This window comes from Zophobas morio, unplaced genomic scaffold (assembly GCF_036711695.1).
Source record: "Zophobas morio isolate AGI-343-1 ecotype UQ-CSIRO unplaced genomic scaffold, CSIRO_AGI_Zmor_V1 ptg000008l, whole genome shotgun sequence".
NCBI classification, from domain to species: Eukaryota; Metazoa; Arthropoda; class Insecta; order Coleoptera; family Tenebrionidae; genus Zophobas; species Zophobas morio.
Window position 1 is genome coordinate 3,164,732 of NW_026972113.1, and position 21,712 is coordinate 3,186,443.

The 21,712-nt window shown below is 35.5% G+C and overlaps 6 protein-coding genes across 7 annotated transcripts; all 6 read right to left on the reverse strand.

The window, feature by feature from the left end:
• Positions 1-362: 362 nt before the first annotated feature.
• On the reverse strand, positions 363-3,335 carry LOC135125523 (tolloid-like protein 1). The gene is made up of 4 exons (XM_064051184.1): positions 3,259-3,335; positions 2,522-2,628; positions 625-2,471; positions 363-569 (listed from the first exon to the last, which is right to left on the reverse strand). The coding sequence occupies exons 1-4, from the start codon at positions 3,333-3,335 to the stop codon at positions 444-446; spliced, it is 2,157 nt and encodes a 718-aa protein (XP_063907254.1). The 3' UTR covers positions 363-443.
• On the reverse strand, positions 2,969-21,621 carry LOC135125032 (tolloid-like protein 1). Of its 2 annotated transcripts, none has more exons than XM_064050326.1 (3): positions 21,033-21,621; positions 3,717-5,560; positions 2,969-3,667 (listed from the first exon to the last, which is right to left on the reverse strand). In XM_064050326.1, exons 1-3 carry the CDS (start codon positions 21,106-21,108, stop codon positions 3,539-3,541), a joined length of 2,049 nt encoding a protein of 682 aa, XP_063906396.1. In that variant the 5' UTR covers positions 21,109-21,621; the 3' UTR covers positions 2,969-3,538. The 2 variants fall into 2 exon arrangements, with proteins under 2 accessions (XP_063906396.1, XP_063906395.1); XM_064050325.1 differs by lacking the exon at positions 21,033-21,621 and adding an exon at positions 5,653-6,127.
• Positions 6,217-8,464, reverse strand: LOC135125031 (tolloid-like protein 1). The gene is made up of 3 exons (XM_064050324.1): positions 8,360-8,464; positions 6,458-8,307; positions 6,217-6,402 (listed from the first exon to the last, which is right to left on the reverse strand). Exons 1-3 carry the CDS (start codon positions 8,433-8,435, stop codon positions 6,277-6,279), a joined length of 2,052 nt encoding a protein of 683 aa, XP_063906394.1. The 5' UTR covers positions 8,436-8,464; the 3' UTR covers positions 6,217-6,276.
• LOC135125033 (tolloid-like protein 1) lies at positions 9,248-11,512 on the reverse strand. The gene is made up of 3 exons (XM_064050327.1): positions 11,415-11,512; positions 9,479-11,322; positions 9,248-9,425 (listed from the first exon to the last, which is right to left on the reverse strand). The coding sequence occupies exons 1-3, from the start codon at positions 11,488-11,490 to the stop codon at positions 9,297-9,299; spliced, it is 2,049 nt and encodes a 682-aa protein (XP_063906397.1). The 5' UTR covers positions 11,491-11,512; the 3' UTR covers positions 9,248-9,296.
• Positions 11,979-18,018, reverse strand: LOC135125030 (tolloid-like protein 1). Its single transcript, XM_064050323.1, has 3 exons — positions 17,925-18,018; positions 12,222-14,071; positions 11,979-12,167 (listed from the first exon to the last, which is right to left on the reverse strand). Exons 1-3 carry the CDS (start codon positions 17,998-18,000, stop codon positions 12,039-12,041), a joined length of 2,055 nt encoding a protein of 684 aa, XP_063906393.1. The 5' UTR covers positions 18,001-18,018; the 3' UTR covers positions 11,979-12,038.
• LOC135125493 (bone morphogenetic protein 1-like) lies at positions 18,876-20,971 on the reverse strand (the record flags this gene model as incomplete). Its single annotated transcript, XM_064051153.1, has 2 exons — positions 18,876-19,043; positions 19,097-20,971. A coding segment is annotated over one exon (867 nt), but the record flags the coding sequence as incomplete, so codon positions are not given.
• Positions 21,622-21,712: the final 91 nt, after the last annotated feature.

Here is a 21,712-nt window from a genome sequence, read left to right on the forward strand (position 1 = left end):
TTATATTAGTCTAGGGTGGGTATTCCCCTTGATTTTATATTTGTAAATATTTAAACATTAAAATCAACAATCTTCTTTGTATTATTTTTAGCTTTTGATAATGTTAATATTGAAATTCTAGTGTGAAAAAAATTGGTGTTAAGCAATAATGTTGTGACACCTAATTCCTATCCGTTCGGAAAGCTGCCGCACTATCACACTAAATAAGGTTATGTTGGAAAGGAAAAAATGATATGATTTTTGAAAAAGCTGGATTCTGGATTTGTTCTAATGTACTTCAAGGGTGAGGGAAATTCTGTCGAAATCACTTTCGACCAAGTTACATGTCAATAAAATCGCCAACAGACAACCAGATGACAGACAGACGGAAACAGGAAACATAATTTTTCATGTTTTATTATCCTGTGGACCAACTTTATTCAAATGAACTTTTGAAAAAGTAATTAATTAAGGTGGACCTCTTCAGATTGTACAGCTTTATACATAAGTCGAAAACCTCTTTTAGCTACACTATAATCTGTGTGAAATTTTACCGTAAAATTATCGCTCGACAGGAATTCTTCAGGTTTCTAAAAAAAAACAACAAAATAAAAACGTTAAAATCTGAACAATTCAACTACTTACCTCATTACCACAGAATTTTCCACGTGAAATATCACCTTCTCGAATTTCTATAAAATCGAAATTGCAATACGAAGAAAATTCAATATCAAGAACCTCAACCGACAGATTGACGTAATACCCGGAGTTTGCCTTGATAATCCAAACACAATCAGTGTAGTCGTAGTAGTTCGAAAGACCATACGTATCGTGAGAATAAACGTACTTTTCGGTGGTACTAGCAGTCAAATTACCACCACATACAGATGAATATGTGGCATTGAAACCTTGATAAACGTTCAAAGAGTCTGAGATAAAATTGACAGATAATTCGTTTGTGGTGGACAATCCAGTGATATTCGTTTTATTACCACAAACTTCTAACAAAATGCTCGCATTCGATGGATAATAATTATCATAAACCCTGACGTAATCGTCACAATCTGTAGTTTGTATATCAGAAAAAACGATTTGTATTCTATGCCCTGGTGTTGTTTTAAATCTCCAAGTGCAGTTTGCATTATTCTGATAATAGTTAGGGTAATTAGGACTAGATATAATTCCCGAAGGTGAGGCTATTTCGTAATGACAACCTCTACTGCAGTCGAGGTTGTTTTCTGTCGTGTAATTTTCTGGACAAATACATTTACGATATGTCTGCAGACTAACACATCGATGATGACAATTACCTCCAAACTTGTCACATTTATTTCCAACTGTAGAATAGGTTAAAGCAAACCCACTTCTTTCCACACTGTTATCCGTAGAGAAGATAATCTTCATAGTACTACCTTCTGATACAACAAGATTTGGCAAGACACTTCCACAATAAGTACCTAAAGGTTGTGGGTCAGTTTCCTCCCCATTAAAAATCTCTAACTTATTCTTTTCACACTTTTCCCTAAAAGAATGATTATCGCTATCTCCTTTTATATCAAAACTAAAGAAACTTAAATGTATTACGTTATCATCGGGAACGACGATTTTCCATATACAAGTTGTGTTTCGTGGGTACTCCTGAGGAAACGAGTACGAATGAATCGCACCATTCAAGGCGTTCAAAATTCCACCACACTCGATTTCACAGCTTTTGCCATCTATTTGTAATTTATAGCCCCTTCGGCAAACACATTTATAACTACCAATGGTATTAATACACTCATGATCACATTGGTGTTCTTTGGTTACGCATTCGTCGTAATCTGCCAAAAGTAAGAAAGAAAAACCTTCTTTTTGAACAGAATCGTCTGAGACGAATTTAATAGTAAGCGTGTTTAAAGTCGAAGTGATATTTCCTGAAAGTTCCTCACCACAAAACCTTCCAAGAGCAGTACTGTTGGAATCATAAAACTCCACATAATCGAACATACAGCGTTCTTCATATTCTATTTGGAATTTTTGGCTTCTCAGCACGATTTGATGGTTGACTGGAACTGTCACTTTCCAGATACATTTTCTATTAAGAGGGTACTTTTCTTGAGGTTCATTCGAATGTAAAATAAACTGACTTCGTACATATATTTCTTCTCCACAAATCGCCTCGTATTCTCCTAGAAATCCTCTATAACCTACTCTGTGCTGGTACGAAATTAACAGTTTATTAGTTGTGGAGGCTATGAGGTTTAGGGAACCATTTCCACAATATTTTCCAAGAAGAGGAGAATCTTCCCAGAAACCATCTCGTACTTCTAGGTTACCCGAGTTGCAATTTGGTGTCTTTTCTATATCGATCACAGTTACATTAAGTACAATTTTTTCATCAGGTGATACTGAAATGCGCCATTTACATTTTTCGATATTGGTGGTGTTCGGTTTGTAAAATGCGGGGGAAAAGAACGTTCCCGATCTTTGATTGAAGGTAGTATTGCAAGCTGAAAAAGTCTAGATCAAACTTTGATGGAGACATTAATGTGGTATTTACTGGTGAGTGCAACTAGAGAAGGACAGATCTGTAGTGTAATCACTATTACAGACAGTAGTTCGTATAGTGCAAGCATTTTGACAACTGGAAAAATGCTAATCTGTAATCTTTTATATGTTGGGTAAAATTAGAACGAGTTGAACGAACTACCTACGATTAAGAAACTGCAAAATTAGTAAATGTGTATTTAAGGATTTCTGAATACTTTAACAAACATTTTAGATTTACCACCTTTGAGCATTCTTTCGTTACAAAAAGATCATTGTCCTCTTGAATAAATTTATTAAATTCATAGAGAGTTTTTTAGATCTAGGTTTGCTATGACATAACAGAAATTTGGTTCCGATATAATAATTCTTTTAAAATTAGCATTAGAACTTAATGCTCTTTTGTCTAACAAGGAATATTCTGTAGAAGAGTAGGTAAAATCTATTCCTCTCGTCGCCAAGCCATTCAAAACCTCACAAAAAACTAAAAACACTTGATATATATGAAAATAACAAACAAAAAAATCTGACAAACTCATTCAGTTATTCAGTAGATAACTTCACTTAAAAAGTAACAATATTATTACGTAGGGCGGGCGAATAAAAATTGCCGTGGATTAAAACTCAACAATTTGTTTCTTACAAAATGGAATATACACGACTGTTACAACGATTACACACTAAATAATTCCGGCGCTTCTTGTCTGGATTTTCCCGACACTCGCTGACTGAATTCGATCGAATGAATACCGTTCCCGACGGCGGCCTCTATTTAAAGCCAGACTCTCCTCTAGAAGTTTCGTGGTCCAGGTCTTTCTGGAATCCATCGCGACTTCCGGTTCCAGGCCTTTCTCTAGCGAGCGCCGGCCGCTGTCACCGATGAGTCATGCTACACACTAAAAGAAACGCAAACTTATTAGAAGACCCATTGGCGTCGTAGCCGGGGCGGCGTATGGGTTTATTTCGTAACAATATTCTAATACCCTATGAGTAACTTTATTCACATGAACTTCTAACAAAAAGTGGGCAATTAATTAACACGAACTTCTTCAGCTCGTATGGCTTTATACATTAATCGAAAACCTCTTGCTTCTCTAAGATAATCTGTGTGAAATGTTACCGTAAAATTACTACTCGATAGCAATTCTTCATCAGGTTTCTGAAAAGAAAAAGAACAACGTTGAAATCTGAACAAATCAAGTACTTACGTTAACACCACAGTATTTTCCACGTGAAATATGACCCTCTCGAATTTCCATAAAATCGAGAGAACAATCAGAAACACCTTCAATTTCGAGAACTTCAACTGACAGATTTACGTAATACCCGGAATTTGCCCTTATAGTCCAAACACAGTCAGTGTTGTTGTAGTAATTCGAAAGACGATACGTATCGTGAGAATAGATATAATTTTCGGTGATGGTAGCGGTCAGAGTACCACCACATAGAGACGAATATGTCGCTTTGAAACCTTGATAAACATTCGAACCGTCTGATATAAAATTGACATATAGTTCATTTTTCGTGGACAATCCAGTGATGCCTGTTCTAGTACCACAAAGTTTTCCCAAAATGCGCACACTTGATGAATAATCATCATAAACATTAATGTAATCGTGACAGTTTTCAGTTTGTACATCAAGAAAACTGATTTGTATTCTATGGCCTGGTGTAGTTTTAAATTTCCAAGTGCAGTTTGCATTATTGTAATAGCTGCCGGGATAATTAGGACTAAAAATTGTTCCTGAAGTAGAAGCAATTTCGTAATGACAGTCTTTTCTACAGTTGACGGAATCCATGGAAACGTACGTTTCCGAACAAAGACACTTACGACCTGTAACCACATTAGCACACCCGTGATGACAATTACCTTTAAACTTGTCACATTTATCTCTAATTACGAAATATTCTAAAGCAAACCCTTTTCTTTCAACAGTATTATCCGAAAAAAAGACAATCTTCGTCCTGGTACTTTCAGATATAAGCGGAACTGGTAGTCTACTCCCACAGTAAGTACCTAAGTGTTTCGTCACATTTTCACTTTCGCCAAAAAATTCCAGCCTGTCCTTTTCGCACCTTTCTTTAATCGAGTGTGTCCTATTGTGTCCTTCTATATCAAAATGAGTGAAATTGAAAAGTACGACACGGTCGACACGAGCAACAATTTCCCAACTACAGCGTTTATTTGGGGGGTATTTATTAGGAAAAGATGGCGACTGAATCACACCTTTGAGTGCCTTAAGAGGACCACCACAGGCAACTTCACAGTTTTTCCCGTCAGGGTGTAATTCGTATCCTTTTCTACAGGCACATTTGTATGTACCAATGGTATTAATGCACTCTTGGGCACAGTCGTGCAGCATAGTTGTGCATTCATCAAACTCCGCCAAAATAAAAACAGAAAAACCTTCCTTTTGAATAGAGGCATCTGACACCAATTTAATCGTAAGGTTGTTCGAAGACGAAGTAACATTACCTGGAAGTACGTCGCCACAAAACCTCCCACGAGAAGTACCATTCGAATCGTCAATCTCCACATAATCAAACAAACACTGATCGTGGTGTTCTATTTTGAATTTCTGGAAGCTCAGTACCACTTGGTGGAAGTCCGGTACTACTACTTTCCAAACGCACTTTATGTTAAGGGGGTACTTTTCCTGAGGGTGGCTCGAGTGCAAAACAAACTCGTTTCGCACGTACACTTCACCCCCACAGGTAGCTTCATAGTTTGCGAAAAACCCTCTATAACCTGCTTGGTGTACGTACGAAATTAACATTTTGTTTTTCGTGGAGGTAACGGGATCTAGAGTACCCCGTCCACAGAATTTTCCAAGGAGAGGAGAATCCTCCCACAGCCCATCTCGTACTTCAACATACCCCGAAATGCAACTGGGTGTCTTTTTGATGTCGAGTTGTGTTATGTTGAGGGTGATTTTTTCATCCGGAGATGTGAGAATGCGCCATTTGCAAGTTTCGGGGTTGCTGTTGTTGGGTTTATAAAATGTGGGTGGAGAAAAAGTTCCCGTTTTTGTGTATAAAGTGGTACCGCAAGCTGCAAAAAATTGCGAAGTATCGAACAGTTTTTATGTTTGAGTACCCCAGGGAGTACTCTTGATAATGAGATGAGAGATTTAGTATACTTACTGGTAACTGGAAGAAGACAATTACAGTTGTTGAAATTAAGGATTGTTGCTAAAAAGACTGTACACAACAAAAACATTTTCAGGATTGTAATGCTTAATTGGATGTTTCTGTGTTTGCAGTTTGTTATCAGGATGGGTTTGAAGGTCAGTTGACGATGTGTAAACTATCAAAATATTTTTATTTATATTAGTCTAGGGTGGGTATTCCCCTTGATTTTATATTTGTAAATATTTAAACATTAAAATCAACAATCTTCTTTGTATTATTTTTAGCTTTTGATAATGTTAATATTGAAATTCTAGTGTGAAAAAAATTGGTGTTAAGCAATAATGTTGTGACACCTAATTCCTATCCGTTCGGAAAACTGCCGCACTATCACACTGAATAAGGTTATGTTGGAAAGGAAAAAATGATATGATTTTTGAAAAAGCTGGATTCTGGATTTGTTCTAATGTACTTCAAGGGTGAGGGAAATTGTGTCGAAATCACTTTCGACCAAGTTACATGTCAATAAAATCGCCAACAGACAACCAGATGACAGACAGACGGAAACAGGAAACATAATTTTTCATGTTTTATTATCCTGTGGACCAACTTTATTCAAATGAACTTTTGAAAAAGTAATTAATTAAGGTGGACCTCTTCAGATCGTACAGCTTTATACATAAGTCGAAAACCTCTTTTAGCTACACTATAATCTGTGTGAAATTTTACCGTAAAATTATCGCTCGACAGGAATTCTTCAGGTTTCTAAAAAAAAACAACAAAATAAAAACGTTAAAATCTGAACAATTCAACTACTTACCTCATTACCACAGAATTTTCCACGTGAAATATCACCTTCTCGAATTTCTATAAAATCGAAATTGCAATACGAAGAAAATTCAATATCAAGAACCTCAACCGACAGATTGACGTAATACCCGGAGTTTGCCTTGATAATCCAAACACAATCAGTGTAGTCGTAGTAGTTCGAAAGACCATACGTATCGTGAGAATAAACGTACTTTTCGGTGGTACTAGCAGTCAAATTACCACCACATACAGACGAATATGTGGCATTAAAACCTTGATAAACGTTCAAAGAGTCTGAGATAAAATTGACAGATAATTCGTTTGTGGTGGACAATCCAGTGATATTCGTTTTATTACCACAAACTTCTAACAAAATGCTCGCATTCGATGGATAATAATTATCATAAACCCTGACGTAATCGTCACAATCTGTAGTTTGGATATCAGAAAAAACGATTTGTATTCTATGCCCTGGTGTTGTTTTAAATCTCCAAGTGCAGTTTGCATTATTCGGATAGTAATTAGGGTAATTAGGACTAGATATTATTCCCGAAGGTGAGGCTATTTCGTGATGACAACCTCTGTTACAGTCGACGTTGTTTTCTGTCGTGTAATTTTCTGGACAAATACATTTACGATATGTGTTCAGACTGACACATCGATGATGACAATTACCTCCAAACTTGTCACATTTATTTCCAACTGTAGAATAGTTTAACGCAAACCCAATCCTTTCCACACTGTTATCCGTAGACAAAATAATCTTCATAGTACTACCTTGAGATGCAACAAGATCTGGCAAGACTCTTCCACAATAAGTACCTAAAAGTTGTGTGTCCGTTTCCTCCTCATTAAAAACCTCTAACTTATTGTTTTCACACTTTTCACTAATAGAATCATTATTGTTATTTCCTTTTATATCAAAATGAGAGAAACTTAGATGTATTTCGTTATCAGCAGGAACGACGATTTTCCATATACAAGTTGTGTTTTGCGAGTACTCCCGAGGGAACGAGGACGAATAACGGATCGTACCATTTAAGGCGTCCAAAATTCCACCACACTCGGTTTCACAGCTTTTGCCATCTCTTCGTAATTTATAGCCCCTTCGGCAAGCACATTTATAACTACCAACGGTATTAATACACTCATGAGCACATTGGTGTTCTTTGGTTACGCATTCGTCGTAATCTGCCAAAAGTAAGAAAGAAAAACCTTCTTTCTGAATAGTGTTGTCTGAGACGAATTTAATCGTAAGCGTGTTTAAAGTCGAAGTGATATTTTCTGAAAGTTCCTCACCACAAAATCTTCCAAGAGCAGTACTATTGGAATCATAAAACTCCACATAGTCGTACCTGCAGTGTGTTTCATATTCTATTTGGAATTTTTCACTTCTCACCACGACTTGATGGTTGATTGGAACTGTCACTTTCCAAATACATTTTTTGTTACGAGGGTACTTTTCTTGGAGTTCATTCGAATGTAAAATAAACTCACTTCGTACATATATTTCCTCTCCACAAAACGCTTTATATTCTCCTAGAAATCCTTTATTACCTACTCGGTGCTCGTACGAAATTAACATTTTATTAGCTGTGGAGAATATGAGGTTTAGGGAACCTGTTCCACAATATTTTCCAAGAAGGGGAGAATCTTGCCAGAGACCATCTCGTATTTCTAGGTTACCCGAGTTGCAATTTGGTGTCTTTTCTATGTCGATCACAGTTACATTAAGGACAATTTTTTCATCTGGAGATACTAAAATGCGCCATTTACATTTTTCGGTGTTGGTGGTGTTCGGTTTGTAAAATGCGGGGGAAAAGAACGTTCCCGATTTTTGTTTGAACGTGGTATGGCAAGCTAAAAGTTGAGAACAAACTTTGATAAATGGAGAAATTAGTGTGGTACTTACTGGTGAGTGGAAGCAGAGAATGGCAGGTCTGTAGTGTAACCACTACTACAGACAGTAGTAAGTATAGTGCAACCATTTTGACAATAGGAAAAATGATAATGTGTAAGCTTTTATATATACCTAATTAGAATGAGTTGAACAAACAACGATTAAGAAATTGTTTTATGTATTTTTGTCTACTTTAACAAACATTTTAGATTTACCACCTTTCAGCATTTTTTCCTTACAAAATGTGTACTGTTTTCCTAGATAAATTTATTAAACCCCTAGGGAGTTGCGCAAAACTTAATATTGTATTGTCTAACAAGGAATATTCTGTAGAAGAGTAGGTAAAACCCATTCCCTTCGCCAAGCAATTCAAAACGTCACAAAAAACTACAAACATTTGGTGTGTATGTAAATAGCAAGCACGAAATTTGACAAACAATTTACGTACAATGTGTCCTTGAATTCGATATAGTCACTCTTTGTGCACACATCTGACTCACTACACATACTGCAATTATTTTCACAGTGCATACATACATTTTACATAGGCTCAACTTGTTTTTCAGTAGGTAGCTTCACTTAAAAAATAACAATATAAATACTGTTACGAAATAACCCTATACGCCGCCCCGATACGACGCCTATGGGTTATCTAGAATGTGCGGCGATGATGGGTGACTCATCAGTCAGTGAAGTCCAGGAATGACGAAAGTTTAGTCTAGTCAAATCCATTCCGGTCGGAATTATTGTGTACATAATCGCAGTATGATTAGTCGTGTGAAATAAATTGTGGAGTTTTACCCACGCCGATTTTTAATCATCGATCGACGTAACAATTCTGTCATAATAAACCAAAGTGTACTTGGTATCACAAAAAAGCCATCCAAAAATGTTCTAATATTCTATGGAACAACTTTATTCAAATTAACTTTTAACAAAAAGTTTGTAATTAATTAACACGGACTTCTTCAGCTCGTACAGCTTTATACATTAGTCGAAAACCTCTTGCATCTACAGTAGAATCTGTGTGAAATTTCACTGTGAAATTACTACTCGATAGCAATTGTTCTTCAGGTTTCTAAAGTAAAAACAAAATGAAGACGTTAAAATCAGGACAATTTAACTACTTACGATAACACCACAGAATTTTCCACGTGAGGTATGACCTTCTCGAATTTCTATGAAGTCGTAAATGCAATCAACAGAAGGTTCAATTTCAAAAACCTCAACTGACAGATTTACGTAATAGCCGGAGTCCACCCTAATAGTCCAAACACAGTCAGTATTGTTGTGGTAGTTCGAAAGACCATACGTATCGTGAGAATAAATGTACTTTTCAGTGGTGGCAGCGGTCAAAGTACCACCACATAGAGACGAATATATCGCTTGGAAACCTTTATAAACATTCGAACCATCTGATATAAAATTGACGTATAGTTCGTTTTTCGTGGACCATCTAGTGTAGCCTGTTTTAGTACCACAAAGTTTTTCCAAAAGAGGCACCCTTGATGAAAAATCGTCATAAACGTTAATGTAATCATGACAGTTTTCAGTATGTATATCAAGAAAACTGATTTGTATTCTATGACCAGGTGTAGTTTTAAATTTCCAAGTGCAGTTTGCATTATTGTAGTAGCTACCGGGATAATTAGGACTAAAAATTGTCCCCCCAACAGAAGCGATTTCGTAATGACAATCTTTTTTGCAGTTGACGGAATCCACGGAAACGTACGTTTCTGGACAAAGACACTTACGACCTGTATCCAAGTTAACACACCCGTGGTGACAATTACCTTTAAACTTGTCACATTTGTCTCTAACCATAGAATACCTTAAAGCAAACCCTTTTGTTTCAACAGTACTATCCGAAAAAAACACAATCTTCGTGTTAGTACTTTCAGATATAACCCGATCTGGTAGTCCACTCCCACAATAAGTACCTAAGTGTTTCGTCACATTTTCACTTTCGCTAAAAACATCCAACTTGTCCTTTTCGCACTTATTTTTAATCGAACGTGTCAAATTATCTCCTTCTATATCGAAATGAGTGAAATTTAAAAGTACAACATGCCCGACAGGAGCAACAATTTCCCAAGTACATTGTTTGTTTGAAGGGTACTCATTAGGAAAAGATGGCGACTGAATCACACCATTTAGTGCCGTAAGAGAACCACCACAAGCAACCTCACAGCTTTTCCCGTCAGAGTGTAATTCGTACCCTTTTCTGCAAGCACATTTGTATTTACCAATGGTATTAATGCACTCTTGGGCACAGTCGTGCAACATAGTTGTGCATTCATCAAACTCCGCCAAAATAAAAACAGAAAAACCTTCCTTTTGAACAGAGGCATCTGACACCAATTTAATCGTAAGGTTGTTCGAAGACGAAGTAACATTACCTGGAAGTACGTCGCCACAAAACCTCCCACGAGAAGTACCATTCGAATCGTCAACCTCCACATAATCAAACAAACACTGATCGTGATGTTCTATTTTGAATTTCTGGAAGCTCAGTACCACTTGGTGGAAGTCCGGTACTACTACTTTCCAAACGCACTTTATGTTAAGGGGGTACTTTTCCTGAGGGTGGCTCGAGTGCAAAACAAACTCATTTCGCACGTACACTTCACCCCCACAGGTAGCTTCATAGTTTGCGAAAAACCCTCTATAACCTGCTTTGTGCACGTACGAAATTAACATTTTGTTTTTCGTGGAGGTAACGGGATCTAGAGTACCCCGTCCACAGAATTTTCCAAGAAGAGGAGAATCCTCCCAGAGGCCATCTCGTACTTCTACATACCCCGAAATGCAACTGGGTGTCTTTTTGATGTCGAGTTGTGTTATGTTGAGGGTGATTTTTTCATCCGGAGATGTGAGAATGCGCCATTTGCAAGTTTCGGGGTTGCTGTTGTTGGGTTTATAAAATGTGGGTGGAGAGAAAGTTCCCGTTTTTGTGTATAAAGTGGTACCGCAAGCTGCAAAAAATTGCGAAGTATCGAACAGTTTTTATATTTGAGTACCCCAGGCAGTACTCTTGAGAATGAGATGAAAGATTTAGTATACTTACTAGTAACTGAAAGAAGACAGTTACATTTGTTGAAGTTAAAGATTGTTGCTAAAAAGACTGTACACAACAAAAACATTTTCAGGATTGTAATGCTTAATTGGATGTTTCTGTGTTTGCAGTTTGTTATCGGGATGGGTTTGAAGGTCAGTTGACGATGTGTAAACTATCAAAATATTTTTATTTATATTAGTCTAGGGTGGGTATTCCCCTTAATTTTATATTTGTAAATATTTAAACATTAAAATCAACAATCTTCTTTGTATTATTTTTAGCTTTTGATAAAGTTAATATTGAAATTCTAGTGTGTAAAAAATTGGTGTTAAGCAATAATGTTGTGACACCTAATTCCTATCCGTTCGGAAAGCTGCCGCACTATCACACTAAATAAGGTTATGTTGGAAAGGAAAAAATGATATGATTTTTGAAAAAGCTGGATTCTGGATTTGTTCTAATGTACTTCAAGGGTGAGGGAAATTCTGTCGAAATCACTTTCGACCAAGTTACATGTCAATAAAATCGCCAACAGACAACCAGATGACAGACAGACGGAAACAGGAAACATAATTTTTCATGTTTTATTATCCTGTGGACCAACTTTATTCAAACGAACTTTTGAAAAAGTAATTAATTAAGGTGGACCTCTTCAGATCGTACAGCTTTATACATAAGTCGAAAACCTCTTTTAGCTACACTATGATCTGTGTGAAATTTTACTGTAAAATTACCACTCGACAGGAATTCTTCTTCAGGTTTCTAAAAAAAAACAACAAAATAAAAACGTTAAATTCTGAACAAATCAACACTTACCTCATTGCCACAGAATTTTCCACGTGAAATATCACCTTCTTGAATTTCTATAAAATCGTAATTGCAATACGAAGAAAATTCAATATCAAGAACCTCAACCGACAGATTGACGTAATACCCGGAGTTTGCCTTGATAATCCAAACACAATCAGTGTAGTCGTAGTAGTTCGAAAGACCATACGTATCGTGAGAATAAACGTACCTTTCGGTGGTACTAGCAGTCAAATTACCACCACATACAGACGAATATGTGGCATTGAAACCTTGATAAACGTTCAAAGAGTCTGAGATAAAATTGACAGATAATTCGTTTGTGGTGGACAATCCAGTGATATTCGTTTTATTACCACAAACTTCTAACAAAATGCTCGCATTCGACTGATAATAATTATCATAAACCCTGACGTAATCGTCACAATCTGTAGTTTGGATATCAGAAAAAACGATTTGTATTCTATGCCCTGGTGTTGTTTTAAATCTCCAAGTGCAGTTTGCATTATTCGGATAGTAATTAGGGTAATTAGGACTAGATATTATTCCCGAAGGTGAGGCAATTTCGTGATGACAACCTCTGTTACAGTCGACGTTGTTTTCTGTCGTGTAATTTTCTGGACAAATACATTTACGATATGTGTTCAGACTGACACATCGATGATGACAATTACCTCCAAACTTGTCACATTTATTTCCAACTGTAGAATAGTTTAACGCAAACCCAATCCTTTCCACACTGTTATCCGTAGACAAAATAATCTTCATAGTACTACCTTGAGATGCAACAAGATCTGGCAAGACTCTTCCACAACAAGTACCTAAAAGTTGTGTGTCCGTTTCCTCCTCATTAAAAACCTCTAACTTGTTGTTTTCACACTTTTCACTAATAGAATCATTATTGTTATTTCCTTTTATATCAAAATGAGAGAAACTTAGATGTATTTCGTTATCAGCAGAAACGACGATTTTCCATATACAAGTTGTGTTTTGCGAGTACTCCCGAGGGAACGAGGACGAATAACGGATCGTACCATTTAAGGCGTCCAAAATTCCACCACACTCGGTTTCACAGCTTTTGCCATCTCTTCGTAATTTATAGCCCCTTCGGCAAGCACATTTATAACTACCAACGGTATTAATACACTCATGAGCACATTGGTGTTCTTTGGTTACGCATTCGTCGTAATCTGCCAAAAGTAAGAAAGAAAAACCTTCTTTCTGAATAGTGTTGTCTGAGACGAATTTAATCGTAAGCGTGTTTAAAGTCGAAGTGATATTTTCTGAAAGTTCCTCACCACAAAACCTTCCAAGAGCAGTACTATTGGAATCATAAAACTCCACATAGTCGTACCTGCAGTGTGTTTCATATTCTATTTGGAATTTTTCACTTCTCACCACGACTTGATGGTTGACTGGAACTGTTACTTTCCAGATACATTTTTTGTTACGAGGGTACTTTTCTTGGAGTTCATTCGAATGTAAAATAAACTCACTTCGTACATATATTTCCTCTCCACAAAACGCTTTATATTCTCCTAGAAATCCTTTATTACCTACTCGGTGCTCGTACGAAATTAACATTTTATTAGTTGTGGAGAATATGAGGTTTAGGGAACCTTTTCCACAATATTTTCCAAGAAGGGGAGAATCTTCCCAGAGACCATCTCGAATTTCTAGGTTACCCGAGTTGCAATTTGGTGTCTTTTCTATGTCAATCACAGTTACATTAAGGACAATTTTTTCATCTGGAGGTACTAAAATGCGCCATTTACATTTTTCGGTATTGAAGGTGTTCGGTTTGTAAAATGCGGGGGAAAAGAACGTTCCCGATTTTTGTTTGAACGTGGTATGGCAAGCTGAAAGTCGAGAACAAACTTTGATAAATCGTCACCTTAGAACTGGTTTGCCGCATATCCAGATCGCGTCCGAGGGATTTTCGCCTCTACTGGTTTGGTGCAGATTTGCCGCATGTCGCACTTGGGCGAAGCGAAACATAGTTTAGATTCAGTGCTGATTTGCCGCATGTCCAAGCAGAAATCGATAGAGTACCGTTATCCGTTTTTACGTACTTCCTTGCTGTTTTGCTTTTCAGCGTTAGGTTTGGGGTTGGGAAAGAAATCGTATTCAACTTCACGCGCAGAATAATAAGAATAATGTGAAATAAATAAAAAAAAGACTTAACAATTTTGATGAATCTGAAATTAAAAAAAAGCAACTGTAATTTGTGCAACTCTTTTTCTGTTATAGATGTTACAAATATTTTCAAATTATTAGATTCGAAATTTTACAAATTTAAATTTCAAATAGATTTGTTGTTCGATAAACAAATAATTTAATTTTTTACTAAACAGTAACATTTTTCTTTAATTTTTTCTCGGGAATGATTGAACTTATTTTCTCTAAACTTTTAGTGAACAAGATTTATAACGCTGCATACCAGTAAAAGAGTTCACAATTTTTTGTAGTATTCTTATTTGTAGAAATGATATTTCCACATCAATAATCACAAATAATAGATCCATTTTTAATTTTTTAGATTAAAATGTTGTAAAAGTAATATGAAAATTAAAATTTCGAAGCAAAATCTGTTTAGGTGGATTTTGCTTAGAAATTTATTACTGGAACGTTTACAAAAATCAGCTTTTGACATAAAATGCTTGCAAATTTGAAACAGAATTGGAATGTTTCTTGACAATCATGCCTAATACACTTTTGACTTGTATCTTTTAAAAAGAATTATTTCCGAATTTATAGCTATTTACAATTTACGACTTACTTCAAGAATAAATTCCGTATTAGAATTTTACCTATAATAACTAAATAGATGTATGTTGTTAACTTAAGGTACCTTACATCGAAACGAGTAATTTGTTTTTTAATATGACATTGCCTTTCTTTATCATTCTATTTGTCTAACAATTAATGTTGTGCAATTATACGCGTGTAAATAAAAATAACTTTACAATAACTTATTTAAGGGTAAATTTTTTTACCAATTAATTTAAGTGGATGGTTATATGTAATGGTAATAATAGCCGCATAAAATTCACTCACTGTTTAGGTATACCAGATATCAAAAGCTATTAAATCCAAATGTTATTGTTTATTTTTTTTATGTCTTGAGCGTAAGCTAAGGAAGTATTGTAATCAAGTTCATCGGGCGACTGGCTACTTTTATGGCTTCTCAACGTTTCATGACTCCTATAATACGAAAACATAGGTCTCTCGTTTCCGGTTGATAAAACGCTGACCAACATTTGTAATCATCCTCCCCATCATATAACGTCATCTCCAACTTTTACAGCAAAAAATGTTATATAATTTTTAAAAATAACATCCTTTTTCATTTGTTGTTTATTGAGTTTTTACCCTAAGCACCCAGATTGAATTAAATTACCATAACCCTAATTTCTTGAGATTTTGGAAACAGGATATACTACATAAAGAAAGTTAAAAGAATTTGAAGTAATGTAATGATACTCTTTTTACGTCAACATACTATTATTTATCAATTAACTGGGCATCGTCCAAAATACTGTTCATAAATTATAAGTGCAGGAAGTTTATGCAAAAGCATGCAAATACATTTTTTGCACATAATAATATGTATTGCTTTATTATTAAATATCTACTCATTTACAAGAATTATTAAAATTAGTAAAAAAAAGTATTCAAGTCTCTGTCTAGTTTAATACCTTACTTTATTAAAATAATAAGATTAATCAATTCTGTAGTTAGCAAACAATGACGTTTAATTTATACTTAGTAGGGTTCACGGCATTAACTTTTCACATTGCATGTTTAATTCGGAGTTATAATTTGAGAATATAATTTTCCCGTTTATTTATTTTTGTAGTTTAGTAGTACTTCCGCAAATTTAGAAAACTGTATGTTATTTAAAAATACGTGACAAATCACGAGGCCAGGCAATCTAAAGATTTGACTGCTGGTTTGCGCGGGAAATACTGCATACTTTTTAGATAAAAGGAGTCTATGATAAGCGCACGTAGGAGATGATAGACAGAGAGCTAATATATAGAGCTAATGTATTGGAAAGAAATAGGATAAGTTTACGTGCGCACACCACAGCCTCCCTTTCTTCTCTAAACAGTTTGGGATCATACCATAGTATCATAAATAATAATAATTGACAAAGAGTTCGCAAAGGAATCCATCGGAAATATTTATACAATTGTTTACAACTACCAGTACAAATAATTCTTTCATTTTCAACTGAAAAGCGTATAACTATATTAAGTACTAGATATTATGGAGTTAGGGGTAATCAAATAGATTTGGGATGCAGTCAACATAATTGTCACTGATACATAAGACATGGAAACGAATGATTTATTTCCAAATCCAAATATACTGCATTTACAGTTTTAAACAGTATCACTGCTAATTTTCTCTGGTTGCCCGACAATAGCTACTTGTAGTCAATATCCACGTAATGTAATAAAATACTGGAATCTAATTGTTTAAGACAACAATCTATTTTTACCCGAGTGTTCTTTATCAATTTGAATATTTTATATAAAAAAATTACATATTAAGCTGCAATTTTAGTAGGACTGCAGCCAGTCAACGAGCCGCCATTACTCCGCCAATGCAAAGAAAATATCATTTTATTATCCTTTGTAAAAATAATTTCTTTCTGTAAAACACATTTAAATTTGGTACTCCGTATTTCATTCACAATTCACCATTTAACAATGGAAATTAACAATGCAAAATTTGGACTCTACAATTTTTAGGTAAAATGAATGACTGCAATGAGTTTTATCAAATGTAGATTTTATATAAAAATAAAGAAAAATAAGTCTCTTTATTTTAAAAATATTTAGAAAAAATCGAATCAAAACATCAATAACTTAACATTCATTGTTCGTTATACTTAGTTAACTACTTCATCACGCGATTTCTAATATCGTTTCAATTTTTCATTTATTTCACATTATTAATCCTTGCCGTATTACTTGTTCTGCGCGTGAAGTTGATTAAGAAATCTTAATCTTAATTATCTCTGAAAAATGTATCTATTATTATCTGTAATTATTGATGTGGAAATATCATTTCCACAAATAAGAATACAGGTATGCAGCATTATGAATTTTGTTGACTAAAATTTTAGAGAAAATAAGTTCAATCAATTCCGAGAAATCATTAAATAAAAATGTTACTCTTAAGTAAAAAATTAAATTATTTGTTTACTAGCAACGAATCTATTTGAAATTTAAATTTGTAAAATTTCGAATCTAATAATTTGAAACTCAATCTTTCTTAAAAAAAAAAAATCGAAAATATTTGTAACATCTATAACAACAGAAAAAGAGTTGCACAAATTACAGTTGTTTTTTTTTTAATTTCAGATTCATCAAAATTGTTAAGTCTCTTTTTTATTTATTTCACATTATTCTTATTATTCTGCGCGTGAAGTTGAATACGATTTCTTTCCCAACCCCAAACCTAACGCTGAAAAGCAAAACAGCAAGGAAGTACGTAAAAACGGATAACGGTACTCTATCGATTTCTGCTTGGACATGCGGCAAATCAGCACTGAATCTAAACTATGTTTCGCTTCGCCCAAGTGCGACATGCGGCAAATCTGCACCAAACCAGTAGAGGCGAAAATCCCTCGGACGCGATCTGGATATGCGGCAAACCAGTTCTAAGGTGACGAAATGGAGAAATTAGTGTAGTACTTACTGGTGAGTGGAAGCAGAGAATGGCAGGTCTGTAGTGTAACCACTACTACAGACAGTAGTACGTATAGTGCAACCATTTTGACAATATAAAAAATGATAATGTGTAAGCTTTTATATATACCTAATTAGAATGAGTTGAACAAACAACGATTAAGAAATTGTTTTATGTATTTTTGTCTACTTTAACAAACATTTTAGATTTACCACCTTGGAGCATTTTTTCCTTACAAAATGTGTACTGTTTTCTTAGATAAATGTATTAAACCCCTAGGGAGTTGCGCAAAACTTAATATTATATTGTCTAACAAGGAATATTCTCTAAAAGAGTAGGTAAAACCCATTCCCTTCGCCAAGCAATTCAAAACGTCACAAAAAACTGCAAACATTTGGTGTGTATGTAAATAGCAAGCACGAAATTTGACAAACAATTTACGTACAATGTGACCTTGAATTCGATATAGTCACTCTGTGCACACATCTGACTCACTACACATACTGCAATTATTTTCACAGTGTATACATGGATTTTACATGGACTCAACTTGTTTTTCAGTAGGTAGCTTCACTTAAAAAATAACAATATAAATACTGTTACGAAATAACCCTATACGCCGCCCCGATACGACGCCTATGGGTTATCTAGAATGTGCGGCGATGATGGGTGACTCATCAGTCAGTGAAGTCCAGGAATGACGAAAGTTTAGTCTAGTCAAATCCATTCCGGTCGGAATTATTGTGTACATAATCGCTGTATGATTAGTCGTGTGAAATAAATTGTGGAGTTTTACCCACGCCGATTTTTAATCATCGATCGACGTAACAATTCTGTTATAATAAACCAAAGTGTACTTGGTATCACAAAAAAAACCGTCCAAAAATAAATCGACTACGTGATGAATACAGACGACAGACGGAAGGAAACAGGAAAATGATGTTCTAATATTCTATGGAACAACTTTATTCAAATTAACTTTTAACAAAAAGTTTGTAATTAATTAACACGGACTTCTTCAGCTCGTACAGCTTTATACATTAGTCGAAAACCTCTTGCATCTACAGTAGAATCTGTGTGAAATTTCACTGTGAAATTACTACTCGATAGCAATTCTTCTTCAGGTTTCTAAAGTAAAAACAAAATAAAGACGTTAAAATCTGGACAATTTAACTACTTACGTTAATACCACAAAATTTTCCACGTGAGGTATGACCTTCTCGAATTTCTATAAAGTCGTAAGTGCAATCAACAGAAGCTTCAATTTCAAAAACCTCAACTGACAGATTTACGTAATAGCCGGAGTCCACCCTAATAGTCCAAACACAGTCACTATTGTTGTGGTAGTTCGAAAGACCATACGTATCGTGAGAATAAATGTACTTTTCAGTGGTGGTAGCGGTCAAAGTACCACCACATAGAGACGAATATATCGCTTGGAAACCTTGATAAACATTCGAACCATCTGATATAAAATTGACGTATAGTTCGTTTTTCGTGGACCATCTAGTGTAGCCTGTTTTAGTACCACAAAGTTTTTCCAAAAGAGGCACCCTTGATGAAAAATCGTCATAAACGTTAATGTAATCGTGACAGTTTTCAGTATGTACATCAAGAAAACTGATTTGTATTCTATGGCCTGGGTTAGTTTTAAATTTCCAAGTGCAGTTTGCATTATCGTAGTAGCTACTGGGATAATTAGGACTAAAAATTGTCCCCCCAACAGAAGCGATTTCGTAATGACAATCTTTTTTGCAGTTGACGGAATCCATGGAAACGTACGTTTCTGGACAAAGACACTTACGACCTGTATCCAAGTTAACACACCCGTGGTGACAGTTACCTTTAAACTTGTCACATTTGTCTCTAATCATAGAATACTTTAAAGCAAACCCTTTTCTTTCAACAGTACTATCAGAAAAAAACACAATCTTCGTGTTAGTACTTTCAGATATAACCCGATGTGGTAGTCCACTCCCGCAATAAGTACCTAAGTGTTTCGTCACATTTTCACTTTCTCTAAAAACATCCAACTTGTCTTTTTCGCACTTATTTTTAATCGAACGTGTCAAATTATCTCCTTCTATATCGAAATGAGTGAAATCTAAAAGTACAACATGCCCGACAGGAGCAACAATTTCCCAAGTACATCGTTTGTTTGAAGGGTACTCATTAGGAAAAGATGGCGACTAAATCACACCATTTAGTGCAGTAAGAGAACCACCACAAGCAACCTCACAGCTTTTCCCATCAGAGTGTAATTCGTACCCTTTTCTACAGGCACATTTGTATTTACCAATGGTATTAATGCACTCCTGGGCACAGTCGTGCAGCATAGTTGTGCATTCATCAAACTCCGCCATAATAAAAACAGAAAAACCTTCCTTCTGAACAGAGGCATCTGACACCAATTTAATCGTAAGGTTGTTCGAAGATGAAGTAACATTACCTGGAAGTACGTCGCCACAAAACCTCCCACGAGAAGTACCATTCGAATCGTCAACCTCCACATAATCAAACAAACACTGATCGTGGTGTTCTATTTTGAATTTCTGGAAGCTCAGTACCACTTGGTGGAAGTCCGGTACTACTACTTTCCAAACGCACTTTCTGTTAAGGGGGTACTTTTCCTGAGGGTGGCTCGAGTGCAAAACAAACTCGTTTCGCACGTACACTTCTCCCCCACAGGTAGCTTCATAGTTTGCGAAAAACCCTCTATAACCTGCTTTGTGTACGTACGAAATTAACATTTTGTTTTTCGTGGAGGTAACGGGATCTAGAGTACCCCGTCCACAGAATTTTCCAAGGAGAGGAGAATCCTCCCAGAGACCATCTCGTACTTCAACATACCCCGAGATGCAACTGGGTGTTTTTTTGATGTCGAGTTGTGTTATGTTGAGGGTGATTTTTTCATCCGGAGATGTGAGAATGCGCCATTTGCAAGTTTCGGGGTTGATGTTGTTGGGTTTATAAAATGTGGGTGGAGAGAAAGTTCCCGTTTTTGTGTAGAAAGTGGTACCGCAAGCTGCAAAAAATTGCGAAGTATCGAACAGTTTTTATGTTTGAGTACCCCAGGGAGTACTCTTGATAATGAGATGAGAGATTTAGTATACTTACTGGTAACCGGAAGAAGACAATTACAGTTGTTGAAGTTAAGGATTGTTGCTAAAAAGACTGTACACAACAAAAACATTTTCAGGATTGTAATGCTTAATTGGATGTTTCTGTGTTTGCAGTTTGTTATCAGGATGGGTTTGAAGGTCAGTTGACGATGTGTAAACTATCAAAATATTTTTATTTATATTAGTCTAGGGTGGGTATTCCCCTTGATTTTATATTTGTAAATATTTAAACATTGTATTATTTTTAGCTTTTGATAATGTTAATATTGAAATTCTAGTGCGTAAAAAATTGGTGTTAAGCAATAATGTTGTGACACCTAATTCCTGTCCGTTCGAAAAGCTACAGCACTATCACACTAAACAAGGTTATGTTGGAAAGGAAAAAATCCTCTACATATATATCATTTTTATGTTCGTGTTTTTGGTGCTACCGTGCTTCTTCGATTTGAATTTTCAAGTGTGGGGGGAATTTGTAATTTTAACTTATAAGGGCTATCATAAAAAAAATAAAATTCCCAAAATCAAATGTTATGATTTTTTAAAAAGCTGAATTCTGGATTTGTTCTAATGTACTTCAAGGGTGAGGGAAATTCTGTCGAAATCACTTTCGACCAAGTTACATGTCAATAAAATCGCCAACAGACAACCAGATGACAGACAGACGGAAACAGGAAA